The sequence below is a fragment of the Rhineura floridana genome, chromosome 4 (assembly GCF_030035675.1).
Source record: "Rhineura floridana isolate rRhiFlo1 chromosome 4, rRhiFlo1.hap2, whole genome shotgun sequence".
Taxonomy (NCBI): Eukaryota; Metazoa; Chordata; class Lepidosauria; order Squamata; family Rhineuridae; genus Rhineura; species Rhineura floridana.
Window position 1 is genome coordinate 98,579,991 of NC_084483.1, and position 26,853 is coordinate 98,606,843.

Below are 26,853 nucleotides of genomic sequence, written 5' to 3' on the forward strand. Positions count from 1 at the left end.
CTCTCAATATATATATAGAGAGAGAGAAAGAATGTGGGGGGGGGCTCTAACTATGCTTTTGCCCCAGGCCCCTCACATGCTAAGGGCGGGCCTGAGAGCACTAGTCATTTCATGCGCTCAGTATTATGAACTGACGTAACGTGCTTTAGTGTTTGCTTTTAAAAAGCAAAATTCCAGTAGTTATCTATTTTTAGTAGCTATTGGTAACCAAGGTTAGTCATTCCCCTCTTCCCCATCTCATGCATTCCACAGATTGCCAATGGACAAAGGGACCTTATTGAGTCATACAGTGTAAAAAGAAGACATTTTATTGGGAACACAAGTATGGATGCCTGCTTGGCTTTTATTATGGCAAACCATGGGAGAGTAAAACCAAATGATGTTGTTTATGATCCGTTTGTGGGAACAGGTATCTTTCTTTCTCCTCCAGTGGAAAAATGAAATGTGTATTTAAAGTTACTTATTGTATTTGTTGAACTCTCTTCCTGGACTCTATCTTTTCTGGTAATGTAGGCCACCCTATAAATGGCTTCTAACAAGTTAGAAGAAGTTGCTTTCGTTAAGTATGCTTTATCCAAATGTGATTTTATAAAGCTTCCAATTACCCAAATTCATTGTGTTCCCCATGGCTCTTCCATGACAATCCTGGTTCCACCTCAAATACACATTTTATTGCTTGGTCATTTGCAACTACCACAGAATCTTCAGCTCAGTCCTTTCCCTCATTCAGTTCCTGTGACAGTTCATGTAAGGAACCTTTGGTGTTGAAAGAACATTAGAGCCTTCTGCCATCCTCACTTGCATGTTCAAGGAGTTGTAGTCTTAAGGATGTTCTACAGAATTTTCTGTGGAGAGTAGAAGTGTCCAGACTAGTACTCCATAGGACATATAGAAAAGAACTGCAATCTTACTTTCAGATTTGTATGTCCAGATTTGTAGGTAGGAAATACCCCCTCCTTCACATTCTGTAGGCATGACAGAAAACACATTTTTCCTTTGATGACCTTTTTCTGATACACCAGTAGGGGGCACTTTTATCCCATTTATATGGGTAGCATAGCAACAGCTCTTTGTGAAACACATTTTTATATGAAATTTTAAAAATCTGTTTCATGATAAGGTATATGACAAGTAGTATTGGACTAACTTTCACAAAAAGAGTTTAAAAGAAGCTGCAGTAATGTGAGAAGAGAAGGCTTTTGGGCAGAAGACATCAAAAGTTCAAGGAACCAAAGGTAGTGTGGGTCTGTCTTTAGTTTTGTGCTGAACTGATGTTGGGTATAAGTTTTGTGTTAGATTCAGAAAATAAGTTCATACTTTTATCCTTATTACCTGCAATACCATCCACAATATGAGTATAAAACCGTAGTTTATTGCAGACAACCAGTGCTAACTATTTGATAACAATGACAATTATCTTGTTTGTGCTACAAATCCAAACTTATTTTTAAAACGTCCAGCTGTTTTTCGGTTCACTATAATGTGGGGGTGGGGGTCTGTGATGAAGAAACACAAGTGTGTACAGTATGTGTGCCTCCCCTGCACAAGTTTCTCTCCAGGCATTAGAGTAGAAGCACAAAATATTTGTCTGCCTTCTTCTTGGTGCTTCTTGTAATGCGTTTCAAAGTTAGCATAGATGAGCCTGGTGCTTTTAAAATGAAACTTACTTTCCGTGCATTATTAAAGTTCATACTAAATGAAACATATCCAGTGTTTCTGGGTTGGATTTTTTTTTTTTTTGGTATTCCCCTGTCTTACTTTATGTGCTGCGTTTAACTGCTAGAAAGCCTGTAAACAAATCAGATTCAACCTGTTTTCAGTAGTCAAAATTAACCAAAAAGAGTACATCAGTAGCACTGCAGTCTTATGAGTAAATTATTCCTCAATGATAATACAGGGCCCAATAAAAACTTGCACAGAACTTTAAAAATAGACTGGGAGTTTATGCAATATAAGTGGAAAAATAGATATTTCACCTTCTTATGTAGTCTCTGTTATTACCTACAATGTTTGTTTCAATAAGGTTCCATTATGAAGTGTGTATATATATATATTCTATAGCATTTTAAATTGTGTATAGTAGACCATAAATCCTTGGCTTTCCAAAGCTGATCTTGATGCCTACAGAACATCAGTGCTATCAGATTTGATGGCACTGATCATTTGCTTGGGCAGAATGAAGAAGATAACTAGAATTCTACCAGTGGAAGTGCCCTTTTTCTACTTGGAAAACTGAACGAATAAATGCTCTTGACTTAGGGCTAGAATAGAGACTGCTAGTTAGAATATGGCCTTTCAGTTACTATGGGTCTTATCCAACCAAGTCATATTCAGAGTAGACTATTACTTAAGTTAGTCATGATTAGTATGACTTAGTTAGATACCACCAGTGCTTCTTTGTGACAGTACTCACCAGTACAGAGTACGGGCACCTCTTTTTTGCTGCCCATGGCAACCATCTTGTGCTGGAACAGTACTTTTATCAAGGTAAGAGTACTGGTACCTCATTTTTTTTAACCAAAAACGCACTGGAAACCACCCTATGAAAATTGCTGAGCTGCTTGAGTAAGTGGCCATCAGTTCAGAAATACAAGTTACACAATCTGATCTATAGGGTTCTGTTCAGTGTAAGACTGTATTAGGGTTCCTGTTTCTGAGAAGTGTAATGAAAAAGTTGCCATAATCTCTATAAATAGAAGCAGCAACAAAAAGCATCAACTGTTTAAAGCAAATACAGATTTTTTTTTCTCCTTGCTGATTATTATTTCATAATAGGGATAAATGAGAACTTCATATTTCTTAGGATACCTATGAAAGGTTGACTTTGCAGTCATCATTACTTTATGCTGGAATTTCCTTATTTAGTTAAACTGTAGGGGTGAGGGCTGGAAATATCTTGAACAGATACATTTTAAATTTGAGTAGATAATAACATCTCCTGCTCAAATCCAACCAAAATTAAGTGCTATTTATTTCAATGAGATAAAATTAAGGGTTCTCTCTTCTACTGAAAACAATGGGAGTTAAAGGTGCTCAGCATTTGGTAGAGGATGCTACAAGGTGTTATGAATGACATCCAGTGATGTCTACACCATTGTGCAATGGATTTCCACATATGCAACAGGATTTCCTCTTTGTCTCCTTCCATCCCACCTCCAGCAAACCCTCCAAAAAGAAAAAATGTTTCAGAGAGTCTCCCAACCCTGCTAGTTTGTGTGTGTGCATGCACATGTGTGTGTTTTGGCATCTATTTGTTTTTTCTTCTTCACAATATTCAGATATCTGCTGTATTTCTATAACATGATATACATGTATCAAATGCCTTTTGCCATTGTATTCACAAATAATCAGCTGCAAGTGATACTTCTTTGTCTTGCAGGTGGACTTCTTATTGCTTCAGCACACTTTGGAGCATATGTGTGTGGGACTGATATAGATTATAGCACAGTACATGGGCTGGGTATGTTGATTTCAGTACTCGGTAATGAGAATGTAATGATGTAGTTCGTTATGTAAGTTTAGCAACTACTGGATCTTCGAAAAGAATCAAAGGTATTCTTGTTCAAGCTTGGTCAGTGGCAGGCCCATTCACTTACCAGCCCCCCTGCAAATCCAACTATGCAGTTTTAGTCATGGTGGGTCATGATCAATGGGCAAGTCAACTGCAGAAAGGAAAATTCTGCTGGATCTACAATGAATGATTCAAGTGAAAGAGAAACTTTTCTTAGAGTTTCCTTTTGACTCATATTTGAGTCAGATGACTATCTACACATGCACTCAAGATGATATTAAAGAACTGCCCCAAATCCTCCTACATATGAACAACATACTGGGCACATTTAAAATCCCAGCCATAATTCCAATTGTGTGCATTTATTTCCTAAAATGTTTTGATTGGGGTAGTCCTTTTTACCACTTTTAATACAAAAACTCATTTATTTATTTTAGCCTTAAGACACAATTTAGAGAAAATGATGTAGGGCCAGCACCAAAGGGTAGCTAGGTCGAGTCCTGGCTGAGGGCCCCTTGATAGGGTGGGGGAGGAGTAGCGCTCCTCCTCTGTGATCGGCGCAGGAGGGAACTTCCAAGCCGCCTGCCCATTCGCTGCATGCACAGGGCTGCCATTAACCAAGATGGCGACCGAGGTTTCCCTAAGGTGCTGATGCCCCTGCCACCATCTTGGTTGATGGCAGGGATGCGCATATGTAGCATGCATGCATGCCATCAACCAAGATGGCAGTGGCTTCAGCCTCTTAGGGAAACCTCGGCCGTCATCTTGGTTAATGGTAGTCCTGCGCGCACAGCGCACAGCCACAAAAGACAGGAGAGACAGGTAGGTGGGGCATGCATGCATGTGTGTGTGCATGCATGCCAGGGCCCCAGCATGCCTGGAGCCAGCCCTGAAATTATGTTTACATAATTCTTTATCATACAACCATTTGGGAGTGTGGTGTTCCTAGAAAATGCATATACAACATGGTAGAGTTTCCTTTTTACATGATTCCCTATGCACCTCTTGCATTATAAGATCTGTGACCTCCAACCAAATATGCAACTCAATACAGGGATGTGCAGAAAGACACACAAATTACAGATATGTGTGGAGCTCACACATCTCACCAGAAAGAAGATAGATGAGTTCCAGTTTAGCATGTTACCACATACAAAGAGGAAACATGAGTCACTCATGCTTCTTTCAATGTCCAAAGCACATAGCTGTAGTTGTAAGGATTTTATTATGCCCATATCATTTCTTTTGTTAAAGTACTGACAATTTTCCTGTATTTATTATAGATGACGTGGGCTATTGGTGTGTTCTGTACATATGCATGTTATAGATTTAAATTAGAAGTGTTTGCCAGTGATACCTTATATAAGAGGAACTTAACTACAGTAAGAATGAAAGGACATCAGAGATTATTTTAATCCAGTCTGGCATGAAATTGACATGGTCTTCTTCATTCCCCACCACTCCAAGGCAAAGCTAGCAGGAAGAACCAAAAGTGGAGAGGACCTGATGAAAATATAAGAGCAAATCTTTGTCAGTATGGTTTGGAGAAGCACTACCTTGATGTATTAGTTTCTGATGCATCAAAACCCATATGGAGGAAGGGGGTGAAGTTTGATGCAATAATCACAGACCGTAAGTTAATGCATAGCCTAAAATATGTATGATTCATAAATGCAGTCTGTAATGATGTTGATAATGGAAGCCTTTACAAATTTGTCAAATAGTTTGGCCTAATTATTAGAACAAGGGTGTCTAGGCTGAAAGATGTGCTGACTTAATTGCAAGGGAAGTAGTGGGCCAATTGCCCCTCATTTCATATTGCTATGTGTCTTTTATTTTATTAAAAATGAAGTCATGCAGGAGCAATTCCCAGTAACTTGGGACTACTAGTGCCAAAAAAGTTTTTTTCCTGTGAGTAAGCATATTGCTGTTTTCCCTAATTGCCTCTTCCTCATAATGGATGTAAAGGTGGTCCTTTCTGGATAGCCTTAATATCTTATGCTGACATCTAGACCCTCCATATTGGAGCTGACCGGTATCATAAGTGTACATTATTTAAAAAATGGTGATCTGCATTTTGTCCACCTCTAAATATGCATGTAATGTAAATTCTTAATGAGTTCGATTAGCTGTTGCATTATTTATTTTATGTTTGACTTACTTTAATCTTAGATTGAGTGTGTATATTATTTGGAGTTTGTATCTTACTGTCTCCCAAATCCCTATTTTGAAACACTTCTTTTGTTTGAGATTTGAAAATCTGAACTTTTGGACAGTTGCTTACTAGACTGTTTAGAAATTGAACATTCGTGCTTTTCAGTTTGGTTGTACACAGTGGCGGCTGGTAGTTCCATGTCCACTAGAACAATGAAATCCACTCCGGGTTTTAGTCTGAACTTTCAAGGACTTGACAGTTCAAACTAAAACCTGGAGTAGATTCCACTGCCTCACTACATGGAGACACCAGCTGCCACTGGTTGTGCATTAAATTGGCAGTAATGTGTTAAAGATTTTAAATGGTCTTTCATATCTATCTATGAATAGGAAACTAGGAAAACAAAACATGGGTTATAGATTGGGGAAAGAATTAGGGATGTGGTTTATTACTGATTATCCCCTGGACATAAATTATAATTTGCAAATGAGAGTTTAAACTTCACCTTTCTGTCCCAATTTAATCATCTCTCACTCTATATCGCTTGTTGAAGCTGTTTATGAAAAAGATTGGGAACAAAAAATGGTCACCATCCAAGGAACCACAAAGGAAAAGGAAAAAAATCCCAAAATGCTGAGAAAAATTTATTACTAGGGAAAGTCCAATGCATGTTGGCCTCCAGTATATTGGGCCTTTGTCAGGGAATAAAATAGTCTGTAGAGATCTCTAATAGCAAAAATGCTTAAAATTTCCTAATACATTTTCCTCAGCATTCTGGGATGTTTTTTCTCTTTCTTTATGAAAAAGATGGGTTATTTCTTATAAAACAAGAAAATTCACCTTTTAATCTCTTTCCTTTGAATCCATAGCTTTTAAGAGGCAATGTTCATTGGTGTTGGTTACAGCAATATTTAGGAAGGAGAGGAAGACTCTTCAAAACCAGAAGTGGAAGTTAACTCTCTAATGTTAATTGCAAGTTGGTGTGAATTAAACACCCCTGTCTAATTAGTGACTATGGAAATATTCCCCAAGGTGTCTTGAGAAAGCCTAAAGCCTCTTTCCCAGCAATGAATGATGTTAATCTTTGACACTGTGCAGTAAAATCTGAACATGAATATGTAATATTATTTGAAGCTTATTGCTAAGAAAAAATGTACCTAGTTTCTAAATGTTACTGTTTCCTGGATACATGTACAGAAGAAACTTATTTCCTTACTCAAACAGTGCCCTGATTGTGGATGAACAGAGAGAGAGAGACTTGCTAATTGGGTAGAAAATGTAAGAACAGTTTTACAACAGTAGAAGTGTCATCAATTAAAAATACACATTTTAATTATTGCATGAAATGTAACTTAAATAGGTACTGTCTACAGATGATGAAGTGTTGCAGTCAAATTGATGTAAAATCACTTTTATAATATTGTAGATGGGTGCAATTTAGTGAACTTCATTAAGATTAACGTAAGGTTGGTAAAAACTGTATTTCATCTAAGTAAAAAAAACTTCTGCTATGAATAAATTATAATGACAAGTTTCTCTATATCCTACTTTGCCAGTTCATTTGAGCTGCTCAAAACAGCTTACAACTCAAATAATAAAACATAATGCTTAGGAACAAATGGTAAACCCAAAAAAGGAAGAAACCAAGTAGCAACAGACAGATTAAAAAAAATCAGGCCATTGGACAGTATCTGACTAATGTTCTGTCAGTGCAAAGATTTCCACTTGCTCAATGGAACATACCCCCCTCCTCTCTCTGCACACCCCTGCATACTCCCCAAATCTGCTTTGGGGGGGGGGTCAGGGGAAACCTCAGAACAGATTTAGGAGATGCTCAGGGGGGAGGAGTTTCTGTTGTGCAAGCAGAAATCCTTACTCTGATAGAACAAGTTAGTTGGACATCTTCCAGTGTCTGAGAGCCAGTGTGGTGTAGTGGGTAAGGTGTTGGACTACGACCTGGAAGACGAGGGTTCGAATCCCCATACAGCCATGAAGCTCACTGGATGACCTTGGGCCAGTCACTGCCTCATCCTCAGAGGAAGGCAATGGTAACCCCCCTCTGAATATGGCTTACCATGAAAATCCTATTCATAAGGTCACCATAAGTTGGGATTGACTTGAAGGCAGTCCATTTCCATTTTCCAGTGTCTGCTGATTTTTTTAAAAAAAGAAAATGGTTTCACTGCCACTCTAGAAGTCAAGTGGCTCTCCTCAGACAGAGTTCCATTACCTGAGTGCTGCTATGCCATTAGATGAATCTCTGGTGGTGGTGAGTTGTGGAGAAGAGTGTCTTCTGATGATTTCCTGAGTGGATGAGCATATTCATGTGTGGGAGAAGGTGGACCCCTAAGTATCCAGGTAGGTATGTAAGGCTTTATAGGTAGCAACTAGTTCCTTGAATTGGGCTGAAATAGATCTGAAACCTCTGTAGTTAGTAAAATAATGGGCTCCAGGGAGTTGGCTCTGGCCAGAATTCTCACTGTTATATTCTGCATCACCCAGAGTTACTGGACAGGTTGTATAAATGTGTATGTGTCTTACATTCTTGTTCTGTGCAGCTCCATACGGCATACGAGAAGCCACCAGAAGAACTGGTTCACAGAAAGAAATGGCTAAGATGACGGAAAAGGGGTGGGTAAACCTTGAGCTGAGAATGCAGATGTCAGAACAGAAAAGCAGCTGTGGTTTCAGAAGCATTTCTGCATTTTATTTATTTATTTATTTATTTATTTATTCCACTTGCATGCAGCTTATATTTAAATAAAACTAAGCAGTGTACAGCATAAGTCTAACATCTTAAAACAGCAAATACAAAAAACTACAATTGATAAAATGCAATTAACTGAACAAAACAGCCTCTTTGGTATCAACATATAGTATAAACACTGCGTATAAAATTAAGTACAAGAAATACAAGAAAAAAATCATTACACAGTAGACTAAACAAAATATCAACTAGCCTTAAAAACAAGTTAAAAAACAAGCATATTTTTAAACATAGTAGGTTACACAAAATCAACTCTTTTTTTAATCATAATGTAATAAAGCAAAACAATTAAAACAGCCGGCCCCCTTTATAACAGAATTTCAGTTGAAAATAGATATCATTTAGTTTACTCAAACACACCCTTACAAGACCAACACACTCATGTTCAAACATATCAACATCCTAAACCAACACACTCAAGGTTACTATTTTAGCATACCTCAAATCACACTCTACAAGCACTCACATAATTCAACCTCACATCCTAAAAAAAGCACACTCAGATATCCATACCTTGAGAACCATTCAAAGCTACATACACACAGCCAAATAAAGCACACACACACTCTGAATAAAACATTCATACAAAACACTCCCCCTTGTCTCTCACTGAAGGGGGCAGAAATTATGCTCCCCAGGCTCTCATCCTGGGGGTATAGAAACCACTTTTTCCAACATAGTAAGCAATGACACTTCCCTCATCTCTCAACCGAGGAACAAAAACCATTCATGTATCAAATTTCACCCTAAAGAGGGGCAGGCTATCAATCACACCAATTTGTCAGTTTGCCCGTCTCTCTCCAGCACTTGTGGTGATGATTTTTCTTGGTGGGGGAGGGATTTTGCTAAACATTATAGCCTTCTGCCAAACCAATGACAAATCTGACAGTGCTGTTTTTAATTACATTGCTTGTATGCAGGAACCACTCTGTCAGTGTGCCTTTCATGTTTTTAAAACATGTCTGGGATGAAGAATTTGACTTGTTACATAGTTCCCATATGGAAAATGATGAGCCATTTTCATCTGATTTCAACATCAGATTCTGTCACCTAGTATGCATCTTGATGTAAGCACATGGTAGTGGATAGAAAACTGGTGGGAAAGGATATTCAGTAATGTTAGTGGGAGGTGTTCTGAATCTTCACCCATGCTGCAGCATTATGACATTGTGGCTTTGAGGACTTGAGAAAATAGGTATTAATACTTTTAATGCCTGTAATCTCAAGCTTTTTAAATATATCTGTATAGTTTTAATAGATACTTTATTATATATTGCATTTTAGTATTTTGTTGTTCTTGTACGTGGCTTTGGAATGCCTTCTGGCTGTGTGAAGTGTTAAATAAATGTAATAAACTAACACAACATTTCTAAGTTATGAGGACAGTGTCTGCTGCCAAATCAGGATTTGATAGAGCCCAGTTTGATATTGCACATTATAATTGGCGTCCTAGTGTGAGAATGACTTGCATTAAAACTTTGGCCAGAAAGCCCATTTTTCTGAATTTGAAAATTGCACAAGGTGTTATTGTATTGCCATTTCCCAACAGAGCCCTGTTCTAATGCACTACCTCCCCACCACCATGCACACATACAATCATGTTACTTTTGGGTTATTTTTGGCTCAGAATTGGGAACTAGTGACCTTCCAGTCTTGTTGGACTCCAGCTCCAATCATCCCTGACCACTGGCCATGCTCCCAATCCTTGCTTTATCTTGTTCTTTTCCCAGAACCTTTCTCTGTTTTTGCCTCCAGTGTGTTATGTGCCTTCAAGTCGATTATGACTTATAGCAACCCTATGAATCAGCGACCTCCAGTAGCGTAAACCACCCTTTTCAGATCTTGATAAGTTCAGGTCTGTGGCTTCCTTTATAGAATCAATCCATCTCTTATTTGGTCTTCCTCTTTTCCTGTTCCCTTCTGTTTTCCCCAGCATTATTGTCTTTTCTAGTGAATCGTGTCTTCGCATTATGTGTCCAAAGTAAGATAACCTCAGCTTCATCATTTTAGCTTCTAGTGTTAGTTCTTTTTTAATTTGTTCTAATAACCAATTATTTGTCTTTTTTGCGGTCCATGGTATCCGCAAAACTCTCCTCCAACACCACATTTCAAATGAGTTGATTTTTCTCTTATCCGTTTTTTTCACTGTCCAACTTTCACATCCATACATAGAGATCGGGAATACCATGGTCTGAATGATCCTGACTTTAGTGTTCAGTGATACATCTTTACATTTGAGGACCTTTTCTAGTTCTCTCAGACCTGTTCTCCCCAGTCCTAGCCTTCTTCTAATTTCTTGACTATTGTCTTCATTTTGGTTAATGACTGCGCCAAGGTATTGACAATCCTTGACAAGTCCAATGTCCTCATTATCAACTTTGAAGTTAGATAAATTTTCTGTTGTCATTACCTTAGTCTTCTTGATGTTCAGCTGTAGTCTTGCTTTTATGCTTTCCTCTTTAACTTTCATCAGCATTCGTTTCAGATCATTACTGGTTTCTGCGAGTAGTATGGTATCGTCTGCATATCTTAAATTATTGATATTTCTCCTTCCAGATTTCACACCTCCTTCATCTTGGTCCAATCCTGCTTTCTCTATGATATGTTATGATATGATTAAATAGGGTGATAAAATACACCCCTGTCTCACACCCTTTCCAATGGAGAACCAGTCAGTTTCTCCGTATTCTGTCCTTATAGTAGCCTCTTGTCCAGAGTATAGGTTGCTCAGAACTATCAGATGCTGTGGTACCCCAATTTCTTTTAAAGCATTCCATAGTTTTTTGTGATCTACACAATCAAAGGCTTTGCTGTAATCTAGAAAGCACAGGGTGATTTTCTTCTTAAATTTCTTGCTCCATTCCATTATCCAGCATATGTTTGCGATATGATCTCTGGTACCTCTTCCCTTCCTAAATCCAGCTTGGACGTCTGGCATTTCTCATTCCATATATGGTAAGAGCCTTTGTTGTAGAATCTTGAGCATTACCTTAGTTGCATGGGATATTAAGGCATTCCCTTAATTAATTACCTTAATTAAAGTGATAATTACTGCATTCCCTGGAAGTTGGGATGTATATTGAATGCTTCCAGTCTGTGAGCCATTGTTTTATGTTCCATATTTGTTGACAATTTTTTGTCAACATTTGGACAGATTCAGTCTCAGTAACTTGTAGCAACTCATTTGGTATGCCATCTATTCCTGGTGATTTTATTTATTTATTTATTTATTTATTTTGTTTTTCTTTTTTCCAAGTATTTTAAGAGCAGGTTTCACCTCACATTCTAAAATTTCTGGTTCTTCATCATATGGTTCCTCCATGAATGAATCTGTCATCCTGGCATCTCTTTTATAGAGTTCTTCAGTGTATTGCTTCCATCTTCCTTTTATTTCATCTCGGTCAGTCAGTGTGTTCCCCTGTTGATTATTCAACATCCCTACTCGTGGTTTAAATTTCCCTTTCATTTCTCTAATCTTTTGGAATAGGGCTCTTGTTCCTCTCTTTTTGTTGTCTTCTATTTCAATACAATAACTATTGTAATAGTTCTCTTTGTCCCTTCGTACTAGTCTCTGTATTGTTGCATTTAGGGTTCTGACCATGTTTCTATCTTCTCTTGCTTTTGCTTTCCTTCTCTCTTTAACCATTTTAAGAGTTTCTTCAGTCATCTATTGAGGTCTTTCTCTCTTTTTAACTAGAGGTATTGTCTTTTTGCATTCTTCCCTGATAATGTCTCTGACTTCAGTCCATAGTTTTCTGGTTCTCTGTCAGCTAAGTTTAAAATCTCAAATCTGTTCCTTATTTGATCTTTATATTTTTCTGGGATGTTATTTAAATTGTATTTTGGCATTATGATTGCTTTGTTCTTCTTTAGCTTTACTCTGATTTTCGATACAACCAGCTCATGATTTGTACCGCAGTCTGCTCCTGGTCTTGTTTTTGCAGAAAGTATGGAACTTCTCCATCTTCTCTTACCAATTATATAATTGAGTTGATTCCTATATTGACCATTTGGTGATGTCCACGTGTACAGTCATCTTTTTGGTTGCTCAGCAAATGTGTTTGCAAGAAACAAATTATTTGCTTCACAGAATTCAGTAAGTCTTTCTCCTTCATTTCTGTCTCCTAAGCCCCATTTCCCCACAATTCCTAGTTCTTCTCTGTTTCCTACTTTTGCATTCCAGTCCCCTGTGATTATCAGCACATCTTGTTTTGGTGTGTGATCAATTTCTTCCTGTACTTCTGCGTAAAATCTCTCAATTTCCTCTTCTTCTGTGTTTGCCATTGGAGCATATACTTGGATGATGGTTATATTGGTGGATGTCCAACCTGTCCTGGATGGGGTTGCACTCCCGCTAAAGGAGCAGGTTTGTAGCTTGGGCGTTCTGCTAGAATCATCTCTGTCACTTGAGGCTCAGGTAGCCTCAGTGGCACGGAGTGACTTCTACCAACTTATGTTGGTGGCCCAACTACGTCCCTATCTGGACAGGGATAACCTGGCTTCAGTTGTCCATGCTCTGGTAACCTCTAAATTAGATTACTGCAATGCACTGTACGTGGGGCTGCCTTTGAAGATGGTTCAGAAACTGCAGCTTGTGCAAAATGCAGTGCCCAGATTGGTAACAGGGACCAGACGGTCCGAACATATAAAACCAATTCTGGCCTGCTTGCATTGGCTGCCTTTATGTTTCCGAGCTCGATTCAAGGTGCTGGTTTTGACCTATAAAGCCTTACACGGCTCGGGACCACAATACCTGATGGAACGCCTCTCCCGATATGAACTCATCCGTACACTACGTTCACGATCAAAGGCCCTCCTCCGGGTGCCTACTCCGAGGGAAACTCGGAGAATGGCAACAAGGGAGAGGGCCTTCTCAATGGTGGCCCCCAAATTATGGATTGATCTCTCTGACGAGGTGCGCCTGGCACCAACACTGTTATCTTTTCGGCACCAGGTCAAGACTTTCCTCTTCTCCCAGGCATTTTAGCATGTGTTTTATATTGTTTAAAAATTTTAAATCGTGTTTTGAATTGTTTTTTAAAAGATGTATCTTAAATTGTATTTGTTTTTAGTTACTGTAAACCGCCCGGAGAGCTTTGGGGCGGTATACAAGTATAATTAATTAATTAATTAATTAATTAAAAATAAATAAATAAAGATAGGTTTCCCATTAATCTCATTGATATAACTTGCTCAGACTTTGCATTATATCTCCTAACTGCTTTTGCTATATCACTTCTCGCTATTAGAGCAACCCCATTTCTTCTTAATTTATCCAATAACCATTGTTTATTCTGTTATTTTCTGAAGTTCAGGTGAAATTTTGGTTCTGTGGCCAGCATATATGAAATGCCTTATTTGTGTTTTTTTAATCTTAACGAAGGTGGGAGTGAGACCTGGCAAACCTGTGAAGGACATTATATGCCTGGTTCTATTCTTATTGTGAAATCAGAATGCCTTGTTTAAACAATAAAAAATAATAGTGCAGCTGCTACCAACTAGTAATTTTTCTAAATGCTATCCAGCACAGAAAATCACATCTCAATTTCTTCCAATTATCATCTGAGCGACATCCTTTTTGACCTGTTAAAATTTGCAGCTGAATACCTGGTGGTTGGAGGAAGATTGGTCTACTGGCTTCCTGTGTATAAACCAGAGTATGTATATATTCAAAAACATTGAATGTCTTGCATGTGGGCTATTCTCTTCCATGGTAACTTCTGCAACCTTTAAGGATGGACAAAACCCCGGGGGAACCCAGGAGCAGACATAGATTTGGGGCCACCCTCTTTCACTCCCCAATTGTGTCAGCAGGAAACATAGCATATTTAAATACATGATAGAGTGACATAAATGTATTATATAGCTTAGAGTGTAGTATTTAATGATAACAAATTAATTAATAACTATGAATACCAGTTCACTACATAAGCAAACTACTTGCCTGTCCAGTGAATCAGCATTCATGGTTATTAATAATTTTATCTACTTTATCAAACATATTTTACTGGAATACAAAAGGAATATTTTATAATTTCAGGAAATTACAAATCGTCCTATTTATCTATATACATTATTCACAATTACAAAAATAAGAGCAGAAATTATCAAATGTGTTCAAAGTGCCATATCATTTATACTGTCAAAAGAGATTTGCCAAGCAGTCTTATTTTCTGCTGGGAGTATAATAAAGCCCTTTGTTAGATCTTTCCCTGTGATAGATCTTAGGCAATCATTTAACACTGTGGTAGGGAACTCCCAGCCTGCAGTGCTCAGCTTTTAGTGTATAGAGAGGGGAGAATAGTCTGAAACTGTTAACTGCTAAATATACATGTGGAAGTAAGTCCAGATGATAGCTGTTAGCCTCATTTGTGCTTAGTATAAAACATGCCTTTCCACACTTGTTGCTCTCCAGATGTTTTGGCCTATGATTCGCATTGGCCCCATCCACCATGGCCAATGGTCAGGGATGATTGGAGTTATAATCCAACAACATCTGGAGGGGCACCAAGTTGGGGAATGCTGTTCAAGACAAAGGTGGGGAAGAAGTAGGAATGGGCTTTTTCTGTTGACAACATGTACTAGTGTCAGAATAAAGGCAAAATGTATCTTCTGTATTTATGCTGTGGCTAGATTTAATTGCAAGTGCAATAGTTTCTCATTGGTTTTTTTTAGCATGTACCATCTGGGAAGTCTGTCTTTATCTATCTCATTTTTATCCTTCCTCCAAGGAGCTCAGGAAGTCAGTAGTATATTTGTTGGATTTAGGGTTGCAAAACAGCTAAGGACTGTATAAAGGACAGCTCTTATTTGGATGCTTATTGGCAGACAGCTTTTCATAATATCTTTAAATGGCTTGGGTGCTGAAGTGCAAGAGAAACCCACGTGAAACATACTTTCCTCACTTGCAGCCAAACTTTCACCTGCACCCTGTTTTGTTTTGTTCTTTCTTTGTGCTGCACATGTGGCTATGGATTCTGAAAGCAATTAGCATACATTGTTTCTGGGAGATTTAATAAGGCTGTGAACCATGTGGAAATGTATAGTCTAATTAAGTTTGAATCAGCCCCTCTGGCTGTTCTGTTTCAGATTCACATATTACAATTCCTAAGCTCTTATAGCCCTTTATTTTTTCCAGATATACAGAAGAGATTATACCCTGGCACCCATGTCTGAAACTTATTAGCAACTGTGAACAGACACTTTCCAGCCACACATCAAGACACCTGATAACCATGGAAAAGGTGAAAGAATTTGAGGTAATTGTTTTGATGGCTTTTGCGTAAAATAGCGGCTGTCAGATTTGTAACAGATTTTTCTACTGTACACACTTAGGGCATTTACCGTACCAGACTCTGTGTTGTAAAGCATTTTTATAAGTTGATTTTAGAAGGTTTGTAAAAGAGTCATAAATGTCAAAACAGAAAGCCAAAGTACTTGTGCTGATGGACATGGACAGCAGTAACTGAAGGGAAGTTTCATTTTATTCTTATGTGTGTGCGTGTGTATGTTAAGTAAACTTGTTAATACATAGGCAATGGTATTTTTTGTTTCATTTTTATTATTTTGGTTTTGAGGTGCTGCCAAGTTCCATTGAAATCAGTAGAACTTGTTTATATCCAGTATGTAAAAGAGACTGCAATACCAAATTCTGTGTATCATAAATTTATGCTCAGAAACCTATTCATTTGCAGAAAATTATTTGCATGCATGTTGCTTGGCTCTCAGCTACCAAATGTGAACAGTTATTCAGCCAGTCTGCATAGCTGCTCAATTTAGAACTTTATGTTTTTCCCACAATGTGAACCTTGCAAACAGCAATCCCAGTTTAACGAAAATGAAAGAAAACCTGAACATTCCTTTGTGATGTAGCATAAGGAAGTATATGTCATTGTCTTTAAATATTTTAATCAAAGGTGAACAAAGGCTTCAAGTGCATTCCTAACTACATCTTCAAGTGAGGACAATTAGTTCTATATTGATGCATTTTTTCAGGGTTTGAGCCCTACATTCCTTCCTTCAACCGTGTTTTTACCTTTAAGGTCATCTAAAGGCAGATTCTAGACAGGGCTTTCTACATGATGAAAGGTATGTAGAGAAGCATTCTTAGGGGCTGATTACCAGCTTTGGCATTTCTTTTAAATAGAATAGCACTTTAAAAGGTATAAAAATTCATCAGGGCAAAACAATAAAAAAGAATATTAGTTAAAAAGTACCAGGTGTCATTCCCCCAGTCCAGGAATCCTTGGAGGCAGCCTTCCTCTGACAACAGCTCCCAGGAGGAGATAAATCCACTTCCAGATCCATCTTGTGTGGAGCAATGATAACCAGAGTCCATATCTCCTCCCCTGAACGCCGAGGAGACCTCTCTGCCACCAGACTCCAGTGACTGGTCCATAGACTCCTTGGAGGATCAGGAGAGCCCTGAGGAGATCCCCACACCTTGAAACCCTAGGGCCTAGAATAACCCAACAGTATAGTATGTGATTTGAAAATGGTTGAATTGTTTTGCCTACGTTTGTAACATATGCTTATAAGTTTCTTATTTAATATACTGCTGCTGTTATTATTGTTTTGCTATGATAGTTGATATAAGGGCACTGAAAAGCAGGTCCACTTTAGTTTTCTTACAGTTTTCCCTACAACCACTATGCCTGTCAAAACAGTATTTGTTGCTTTGCCCTATTCATACAACAGCTGCATGGGGTTTGCCCAGTTTCAATAGTTTTATGTCTAAATAAACATGAACACATTGAAGAAGAGTTATGCAGCTAACACAACCCAATTTGCACATGATGATCAGCAGTAAACCTGTGCAGCGTTCCACTTTTATTGACATAGAATAATGTTTTCAGGACACTATGGACAATGTAGGTAATACATAAAATATAATAGACAAAACCTGCAAAAAATAGCTAAAGCAAAAACAGTCTATTCAAAGAACCATAAAAATATGAAAGCCTCCTGTAGATTTAAAAGTACTAAATGATTGACCATTCTTAATTCTTAACATTTCCATTTACCCAGCATCTTGTCTAAACTGGATTGCTTTGCCTGCATGTGCAGTATGAGGCTGAGGTGGTGCTCTGCTGGTATTCTAACATTGCACCCACTTACCTCTGAGATCCTGATTTAAAACACCAGGCATGTAGAATGTTGTCCTGGTAAATTCTTCTGGCTTACTTGGCATCCAGTGTTTTTGGGCCCCACTGACAAAAAGATTCTTTAGATTTAGATCCAGATTTTACTGTATTTTTAGCAACTAGCCGTTATACAATTTTTCTGGGGGTAGAAAATTGTCTAACCATTTAGTTTTATATTGAGCATTAATCCAAAGAAGAAGATCATAGGCAATGAAAAAGAAGCAAAATACAAATGAACATAGTGGACAAATGAACACTTTCAGTGGCTACATTAATAAAATTCCTAATTGTACATCCTTTCCTAGATCCATTAAATTATGGATGCTTTTTCCAAGCTTCTATTGCAATGAATTATGCTGTTCTCAGTATGATATATCTGATCTGATTAGACAGTAAATTCACTTCTATTTTTCATTGTTGGCTTTCCTTTTGAATTGTAACAATAATGGTAGAATACATTTACCTTGTAGTTCCATCTGTATTTTATACCCCATGAAAAGATATGTAAACTCCTACACAAGTATTGAATTATAGAAACACTATAGTACTTCAAGGGAAGTTCATTATATGCCCAGCATAGTCTGCCTGAGGAAGCACATTTAGCAGAACATGAATTATAAGACAGAGCATCAGCTATTTCAAACTTTTTCTGGAAATAAGTGGCCTCTGTTCAAATATCAAATAAAATATCAAATAAAAATACATCCTTGCTGTTTTCTCTTTGTGACTCGGATCTTATCTAATAGTTGATCATCAGTTCCTACCTTAACTTACAAGGTTGTGTCAGTATACAAATTCCTAATGCAATTCAAAAAATTAGTATCAGTACCTAAAGGAAGCAATTTGGTCTACACAGCCAATCACAAGGCACATGCCAAATGACAAAGATGTGTTCTGAGAAAAACAACATAAGTATCAGCGGAGGAACCAAATCTATGCCTGCACACCTTTACATACTCTGATGAGGCCCTTCTAAAGCAGTGAACATGACATTCATACATTAAAAGATTTGTGTGCACTCAGATGTATGTGTGTGCCTTTGGAGATGTGGTGACAGTATTTGTTTTAAATGATTCCTTTACAATGGAAAGATAAAACCAGGCAAGATCTTCTTATGCCTTAACCATGTAGTTTTTATCAATCAAAACATTGCTTTGCTATGGTAGGGACACAAAGGACATGATCCTAAAAGTCACACTCCAGGACATTCTTGTTGTTGAACAGTAACTCATCAAAAAAAGCTACTACGAGGGACCTTTAGTGTCGTCTGTTGCATCATGAGAAACTATATTTGGAAGAGAAAATCCAAAAGCTCCAACAAATATACTTTGATCCTGACAAAAGTATGGCATATTTATCAACAAGCAAAGTACCTATTCTTAGTGCTTTTTCTGTGACAGTAGTCACCGGCACCTCTTTTTTTGCTGCCCATGGCAGCCAATAGCACTTTCATCAAGAAATGAGCAATGGCACCTCATTTTGTAGCAAAAAAGACCTTCCTATACCATTGATGGAATAATCTCTGCTTTGGTTATTTTTATGCAATAGTCCAAGTGATAGTTGAACTGTATATAGTGCAGAGATCAATATTCTTTGCCTTCCAGTGTCAGAAATTACATTGAACTCAACAAACTCTTAACAACACTGAGTATATGTACTCTTGATATTACAACTATGTTGCCATGGAAAGAGTTTTAATATATTTATGCACGTTTACCCCTCCTGATCATAACACTTCAGTATTGAAATGGCTCCCTGTGACTTTGTCCTAGTGCGGTACTCAGTGAATGCTATTCTAAGGTTGTTGTGTGTTTTTTTTAAATACCAGCTAGTTTAGTCTTGAGCTATAAACATGATTTTGAGAGGGTTTTTTTTTTAAAAAAGCAGCTGATTCTTTATTTCACTTGAAAATTGTATCCATATTGATTGATCAAATTCGGAGATCTCAGCACAGCTTAGTATATGAGAGCCTATTATTTAGGGCAGCAAACACATAATCTTCTCTGAAAAATGTTTGATTGACAGGTTGAGTTTGCTTTGTTCTCTACATTCTCTCAAGGATTTACCCACATAATCTTTCTTTTGCTGACTATAACCTCTCAACGTATGAGTTCTTTCAGAAATCAAATTCATAAGCCTGTGGGATGTAATGCCTGAAGATATGTGTGTATTTGCATATTTCGCTTCCTTATGTGAATTTGTGTTTTTCTCTGCTGCTGTTTAAAGGGATAAAAATGTTTTATTACTGTTGCAAGTTATGAATGAATGTGGTGTGCATATGCACATACTAGTGCATTATACATCTTTATTTAAATTAGAACTTGTATTTTTTTCATTAATAGCCTTATTCTATGCAGTCTTGTTTGAATATACATTCCAGAAAAAATAAGATCAAAACTGAGACCCCTGGTGAAGTATTGGCATTTTGTATAGGTTTTTCTTCTGTTTTGTTTTAATAGATTTGTCTTTCACCATTCAATCTGTTTTTTTTTTAAAAAATGCTTTTACATTATTTTGAGGAAACAAACCTGTGCAACTGTAACAGTACATCTCTTAGAGGGGTGTGTGTATCTGAAATTAAGATTAAATTAACCAAATAGAACTCATTGCCAAATTCTGTATCTTTTTTAAAGCAACCATTCTTTAAAAATAAACAAACATAGGCTCTAAATTATTATTTTCAGGGCGTTTACTTTTCATTTTAGAGTTTGCTGAAAATGAAAACAAAGTATAAATACAACATCCAGAGACACACATACATACGGCTGGGTTTTTTCCTCCATTTCCCTCCCTGTTTTGAATAGCAGCCCCTGAGTTTAAAATTCATGTTTATAGTGCATGGGCATAAAGCTATAGTGCTAGCTAGTTTTATTTATGCAAATTATATCTTGTTATGGGGTGTATTGTTTTTATGGCATCAAAATCCAGCAACATAGTTTAACTAGACTTGAAATTAATGGCTGCATTTGGACATAGCAATAAACTATTGTTAATCTTAACTTTAGTTTATTGAAACAAGTCAGTTTAATAAGTCAAGGTTTCAAGTTGGCTTGTTTTAGTAAACCGGGGTGGTGTCCTCCAGGTGTTCCTGGACTCCAACTCTCATCAGCCCCAGCCAGTATGGCCAGGAATGATGGGAGTTGGAGTCCAACAACATCTGGAAGGCACTGTGTTGGCTAACCCTCCAAGAAACTGTAGTTAAAACTAGCCAACATTTATCTGGGTTTGGGCATAATACCGAACTGTTTAATTAAAAAAGGGGGGAAGCAAAAGCTTCTGATCTCCTAGTTTTATTGTTAAGTCTGAATGAGTATAGAATCTTAAGATGGTAATCTTGGTGAACCATCTTAAACCTGCATCAGTAATTTGAGTTGAGGGGATACATTCATGCTAATGGCCAAAACTCTAAGAAAAAGTAGTTTGAAATACGATTAAACTACTGCATTTTATTACTGCTTGCAGTATTTATTTATAAAAATGTACCTTACTTGGCACTGGATACTAAGAAAGGCTTAAGATGAACGTAATTGGCAGGCAGCTTCATGTGGGAGGAGACAGCCCTTCAAATATCCTGGTTCCAAACTGTTTATGGCTTTACAGGTATAATCAGCATCTTGAATCGAGATGATCCAGAAATGAACTGGAAGCCCGTGAACATTAAACAAAGCTGGAGAAATGCAATTCTAAAAGAGAAGTCCAGGAATGACTCTGGCCTATTATGTTTTGCACCAGCTGAAGCTTCTGAATGCTTTTCAAGGGCAATCATGCATAGAGTGCCTTGCATCAAAATAATCTGGTTTGACCAAAGGTGCCTTCTAATCTGCCTGCCTAGGTGTTAAGATCAGCGGGAGAGGCCCTTGTCATCATCCCATCACCAGATGAAGTACATGGTGTGGTGTGGAATATAGCCTTCTCAGTGGTGGCACCCCATCTCTGAAATCATCTCCCCTCTGCAGTGTGTTTGATGCTGGCACTTTTTATTTTGTCCAGGTTTTTGTTGGGAGTTTGAGATGTTATGCCAGTTCTTTTATCACCTCCTGTTTGTTTATGGATTTTAGTAACTGTTAGCTGATATTCTATATTTTGTATATGGTTGTTTTATGTGTAACCTACCCCAGAATCACATGAAGAAGGATGGGTTTACAAAGCAAATAAATAAATAATAGTGGCCAGATCTGCTACAGGACATAAATATTTCAATTTAATAGAACTTTGGTTTACCAAACTTGTTGGATTTCAGTTAACATTTAATAGAACAGTAAAAGATGGATGTTGGGATGACAGGAGGAAGGGCGACTTGCTAACTTTAATCACTTTTACTTCATCATGCATCTGATGAAGTGGTCTCTAGTCTATTGAAGCTTATGTCAGAACACATTTGTTTGTGTTTAAAATGGCTTTAAGACTCCTTGTTTTTACTCACTTTAGGTGTTGTCTCGTAATTGCTTTCCAAAAGCATTATAAAAATTGCATTTTAAGCCTACCATGGTAAAGCTCTGAATTCATTTATTCAACACTGGAACATAGCCAAGTATTTAAGTTTTCTAAAAGTCAGTTAGTGCCACTGAACTGGACAAGTGGCGGATCACTGCACTCTCCAAGCTGCACAATGGTGTATGAGGAAATAATCATCCTGACCTCTGGACAGGGGAGTAAATTGGTAGGCTTAAAAGAACCTGAGACTGATTTTGCCGTTCCTAGCCCCATGATGAACTGACTTCAACAGAAGACCCAGACCAGGAAGAAAACAGACAACTAGATCAAACGGGGGTGGGGGGTGCAATAAGATTTAAACCCCAAAAAACTCAGACTAAAATTACTTCTTTGTGTGGCATAGTGGCTAAAAGGTTACAAATGTGGCCTGGGTTTGAATCTGGCTTCTGCTGTGAACTCACTAGGTGACTTTAGGTATATAAATACTCACCTACCTACATGATAGTTGTAAGAATTGCTAATATATGCGGAACACTTGAACACTCAAAGGAATTAAGTGTTAAGATGTTGTTGTTATATTCCCATATCTGAAGGCACAAAAAATAGGGCAGGGCTACCCTTGTGGCTATAGAACAAAAGATCTTGTATATGATCCAACAGGTGTATCTGATGATAGCATGGGCAGGAGACATGCAAAAGTTGTGACAGTAGTAATCATATAGCATAATACATTATTTCCAAAATACTTGTTTGCCACTATAATAGCTTTTAGGATCAAGCTATATTCATGTTTTATAGTTCCTTTACTTCATTTATTTGAGATCTTGAAAATTAATTCCGTTTTGAAGAAAGAAATGAGTCATATTGTACCGATGTATAATGCCTAAAGAGTGTGTTTTAAAACCAGGATGAAGACCGTGATTCTCACATATTGGATAGCCAGTATCTGCCATACAAAAGTCACAATTCTTTTCGTGAGAAATATTTCAGTGGAGTGACAAAGAGGACTGCTAAGGAAGAAAAAGACAGCCAGAAATAATTATTTAAAAAAAAGACTAAAAGCAAAAAATGCACATCTGGACCTCAACATTGTATGGATACTTCAGAGAACAAGTACTGTTTTGATTTTTTTAAAAACTCAAAGCAAAAACCACAACATGAAGTTAAGAACAGTGCTTTTTCATTAACTTTGTTTATACCAAATTATTGCACAAAGTTTTTTGACCCTTATTTAATTTATTTTTGTACTTCAAGTTCAAATGATAATTGACTACAATGTTTATCACTATTATTCTTTTAACCCATTACCTCTGGTAAAAACTAGTAGTATTGTTAGACTTCTTAAACTGTGAACATCTGGAAGTCTTAGACAGACATAATATAATGATCAAGTTTTTTATTAGGAAGATCAATTTCATTTGTTTTTTCTTATGTAACTGATACACAATAAAGTCAGTAAAAACAGTTGTGAATTTTTAAAATTGTGTTACATGCAACAGCACTTTCTTATTGATGTTTCTGGGACCATAAATCTGCTCCACCCCCACCCCTGGGCTAGGATCCAGAGGCCATTAATCCTTTATACATCTGAAGATCATCTGTATCTTGGACCTACTTTTGCATTCCGATTTGATCAAGCAAACTGCCTGTAATTTTGGAATCAGACACTGATTAAGTAGTAAGTATAATCGGGAAAATGGATAATGGGTCCTTAATAGTTCCTCAAGTCTGGAATAAGTAAACCATAACAATATCTTACTTTTGAAAACCATGAAACCTATGTTCTGCAATGATGATTCTTGTTTTTGCGCAAATAGTACTTTCATGGGACATTGGAAATATAATCTTTATTTCCAGTTGCCTTAACAACACTGTCATTTTAATGTAGTGGCTCATAGCAATCCTATATATAACCTATGTGTTGCAGGGCCCCATACAAGTTTAGCAATATATAGGTATTGGTCAATCATTGAGGGTTTATGTGAGTTCACTGGCTTAATTCAACATCATGATGCCCACTCTAGATAGCAGCAAGAAGATTTGGCTTTTCAATAAAAATTGTCTGATACGTATAATTCATGGTGTCTTGAAAAGCTTAAAATGCTATGATGGAGACTTTTGACATATGCTATGATGGAGACCTTTTACATATGAAAGTCATATTTAACACAGTTTGAACCTAGTTCAAATCGCTTTCAATAAAATAGGCAGTGGTGATGTTATTGATTAAGAATTAGTTATGAGAATTCAAGCTACCCATTATATCAATGTTGGGTACCTCTGACTCTGGTCCTTTAAAAAAAAAAAAGTTTTGACTTTAAGACAAGAAAACATACACAATTAGGGTTGCCAGGCTCAGGGCCTGAGACTGATCCTGTATCTTTAGGAGAAGAGAAAGTCAGCCAACTGTAGGTGTTCTTGCAACATTGTAATGGGAAAAACCACAAGGTGGAATTCTCCCTCCCCCTCCCCAACTTTTAAAGATACAGAAGACCTCTTGGTTGCCAGGCCCGGCCTCCAAGAGGTCTTCTGTATCTTTAAAAGTTGTGCAGAGGGAAAGGAGAATTCCACCTTGTGGTTTTTCCCATTACAGTGTTGCAAGAACATCTGCAGTTGGCTGACTTTCTCTTCTCCTAAAGATACAGGATCAGTCTCAGGCCCTGAGCCTGGCAACCCTATACACAGTTCACATAAGAGAACATACGGATTTGGTCTCTGTATCCTTCATTACACATGGATAGAGTCTCCTTAGCTTGCCAAGAAACTAGTTACTGGTATCAGAGTTTTTGATGTCTTCTAGCTGAATTGGCTCCAGCCTACATTATATTGTTTCTAACCATTTTCTATGTCTCACTAGGTACCAACTGTACCGTTTAAATTATCACACTTTGAAAATCCATTTCCTGTAGCAACTTGTTTATGTGGTTTCACACAGCTTTGTTACACTAACCCCTGTCAGTTGGTACTATCCAATTACAGTTACTGAAGCAAATCAGTGTGAAGACAGTTAATCAGCCTGCCTCTTACAGAAAATGCTATTTGGCAGCTAGAAAAGTTGCTGTCATCTAGCCTATAGCCCCATCTGCAGTATACATTTATAGCAGTATCATACCACTTTAAATGGTCATGGCTTCCCCCAAAGCATCCTGTGAACTGTACTTTGTGAATGGTGCTGAGAGTTGATAAAAGGCCCCTGTTACCCTCACAGAGCTACAATTGCCAGAGTTCCCTGGGAAGAGGGATTGATTATTAAATCACTTTGGGAATTCTAAAGATGGAAAGCCACCTCTAGAAATGCCCTGTCTCAGGATGCCTGCCACCTCACTTCAATGGAGGCTGAAGAAAGGCCCTGGACACTAACATCTGTGAAGGTTCATGGAGGATGAGGCAGTGCACAGTATTTCCTGTGATGTGCTTCTAGACCCAACAGGCCTTTTGCTTTAAGAATCTCGTGCCCTTGGCTGGAATAACTAGATGCCCTGTCATTGCACATACTAACAAGCCCCTTTTCAATATATTCGCTTGTCTGACAGGGAAGTATTAGTGACGGCCTTCCCTACTTCTCACCTTCTCAGAGTGATACCTGATGTTAATTGTCTCTTTCCTTGTCAATGTGTGCCTCACATTCAGTCCCCAGATAGCCCATCTCATTGGCCGTTAGCCCCTCATGACACTCAGGATTAGGTAGCATATAATAGGGAATACTTCCTCTGTTTTGTCACTTCCTGACTATTCTAAAATGCTCCAAGGGCCACAGAAGTGGCTGTATGTATGTCTGCTTGCTAATTAAACTATTCAGTATAGGTTTAGGCAAGCCAGTAAGCTGCTTCATTTATCACACATATTCACTGTCTGGCTCCTATTCTCCCTTTATATTTTGCTTTAATAATAATTTGGAATTTGGGCTTAACTAGATTCCTATGCCACCCAGGAGATACATTTCCCTCCATGCTTGAGTTATCTTCCAGATAAATGGGAGATAAAGAGGGAGAGATGGACTGATGCTTGATCAGAGCTGAACTATCAGCCTCCCTATTCTCAATTAAGTAAACCATACAGTGGAAAGCTCACTCACTCTGGCTTAGGCTGCTTAACAGTGAGAGGTGGCAGAAGAAACAAGGTGGAGAACATGTTGCCAGTGGTCCACCTGCAGTGGCCCTTATCACCACACTTTTCTCAATAAGTCTGATATTTCTGTTTAGCAAGTATGAAGTTAAATGGAAAGGCATGTTCCACTTCATGTGCAGAATGGGGATATTGTTATCTAGGTGCTTTTACCTAAGTTTTCAGACATTCACAGCACAATCTTATGCATATTTACTCAGGAGTAAACCCCAAATGTTCAATGGAATGTCCTCCTAGATGAGTGTGCACAATATAGCAATCTTAACGTTTTAGGAATGCAGCAGTCATTTTTGATGATCACAAATCTGTTGGGCTTCGGAGATTCATCATTAGGTCTAAGTGAGGTGGTTCCTCCCACGTACACTCTCGCTCTCTCATCTATCCCCCAAACCCTCACTACAGTGTACAAGCCACTTAGGAGTGTCATTGCATTGTGCGCCTTGAAGTCCATTATCTGCTTCTGCCACCTGCTGCAGATGCATTTCAAGTCTATCTGTCAGTGGCTCTCTTCTTTATCCGTACTCCGGAAAAAGGGAAAAAAGACTGTCTCTCTGTAAGAGTCTGAGATGGGTGCCAGGGAGGAAACCTCTGCCTTATTACCTAGAATCAATGTGATTACCTTGGGCAGGGCAACCGAACAGATTCAGCATTTCATGTTTAAGTGGAGCTGATTGACGCCCCCAGCCAATCCTATTGCTTTTTGCCGCCGCCAATATCT

General features: G+C 37.9%; 1 protein-coding gene across 7 annotated transcripts in view; it reads left to right on the forward strand.

Annotated features, from left to right (window-relative positions):
* TRMT11 (tRNA methyltransferase 11 homolog) overlaps positions 1 to 23,431 on the forward strand; it is a 39,783-nt gene extending 16,352 nt beyond the window's left edge. For 4 of the 7 annotated variants that reach the window (XM_061623780.1, XM_061623777.1, XM_061623782.1 and 1 more), the window contains 7 exons: positions 253 to 409; positions 3,380 to 3,460; positions 4,979 to 5,143; positions 8,225 to 8,297; positions 13,959 to 14,090; positions 15,572 to 15,692; positions 22,918 to 23,430. In XM_061623780.1, coding sequence (XP_061479764.1) covers positions 253 to 409; positions 3,380 to 3,460; positions 4,979 to 5,143; positions 8,225 to 8,297; positions 13,959 to 14,090; positions 15,572 to 15,692; positions 22,918 to 23,049 — 861 coding nt within the window. In that variant the 3' untranslated portion in view covers positions 23,050 to 23,430. Of the gene's footprint in view, positions 1 to 252; positions 410 to 3,379; positions 3,461 to 4,978; positions 5,144 to 8,224; positions 8,298 to 13,958; positions 14,091 to 15,571; positions 15,693 to 16,667; positions 18,252 to 21,176; positions 21,202 to 22,917 lie in introns of those variants that run through there. The other 3 variants (XM_061623778.1, XM_061623779.1, XM_061623784.1) reach the window with 3 other exon arrangements.
* Positions 23,432 to 26,853: the final 3,422 nt, after the last annotated feature.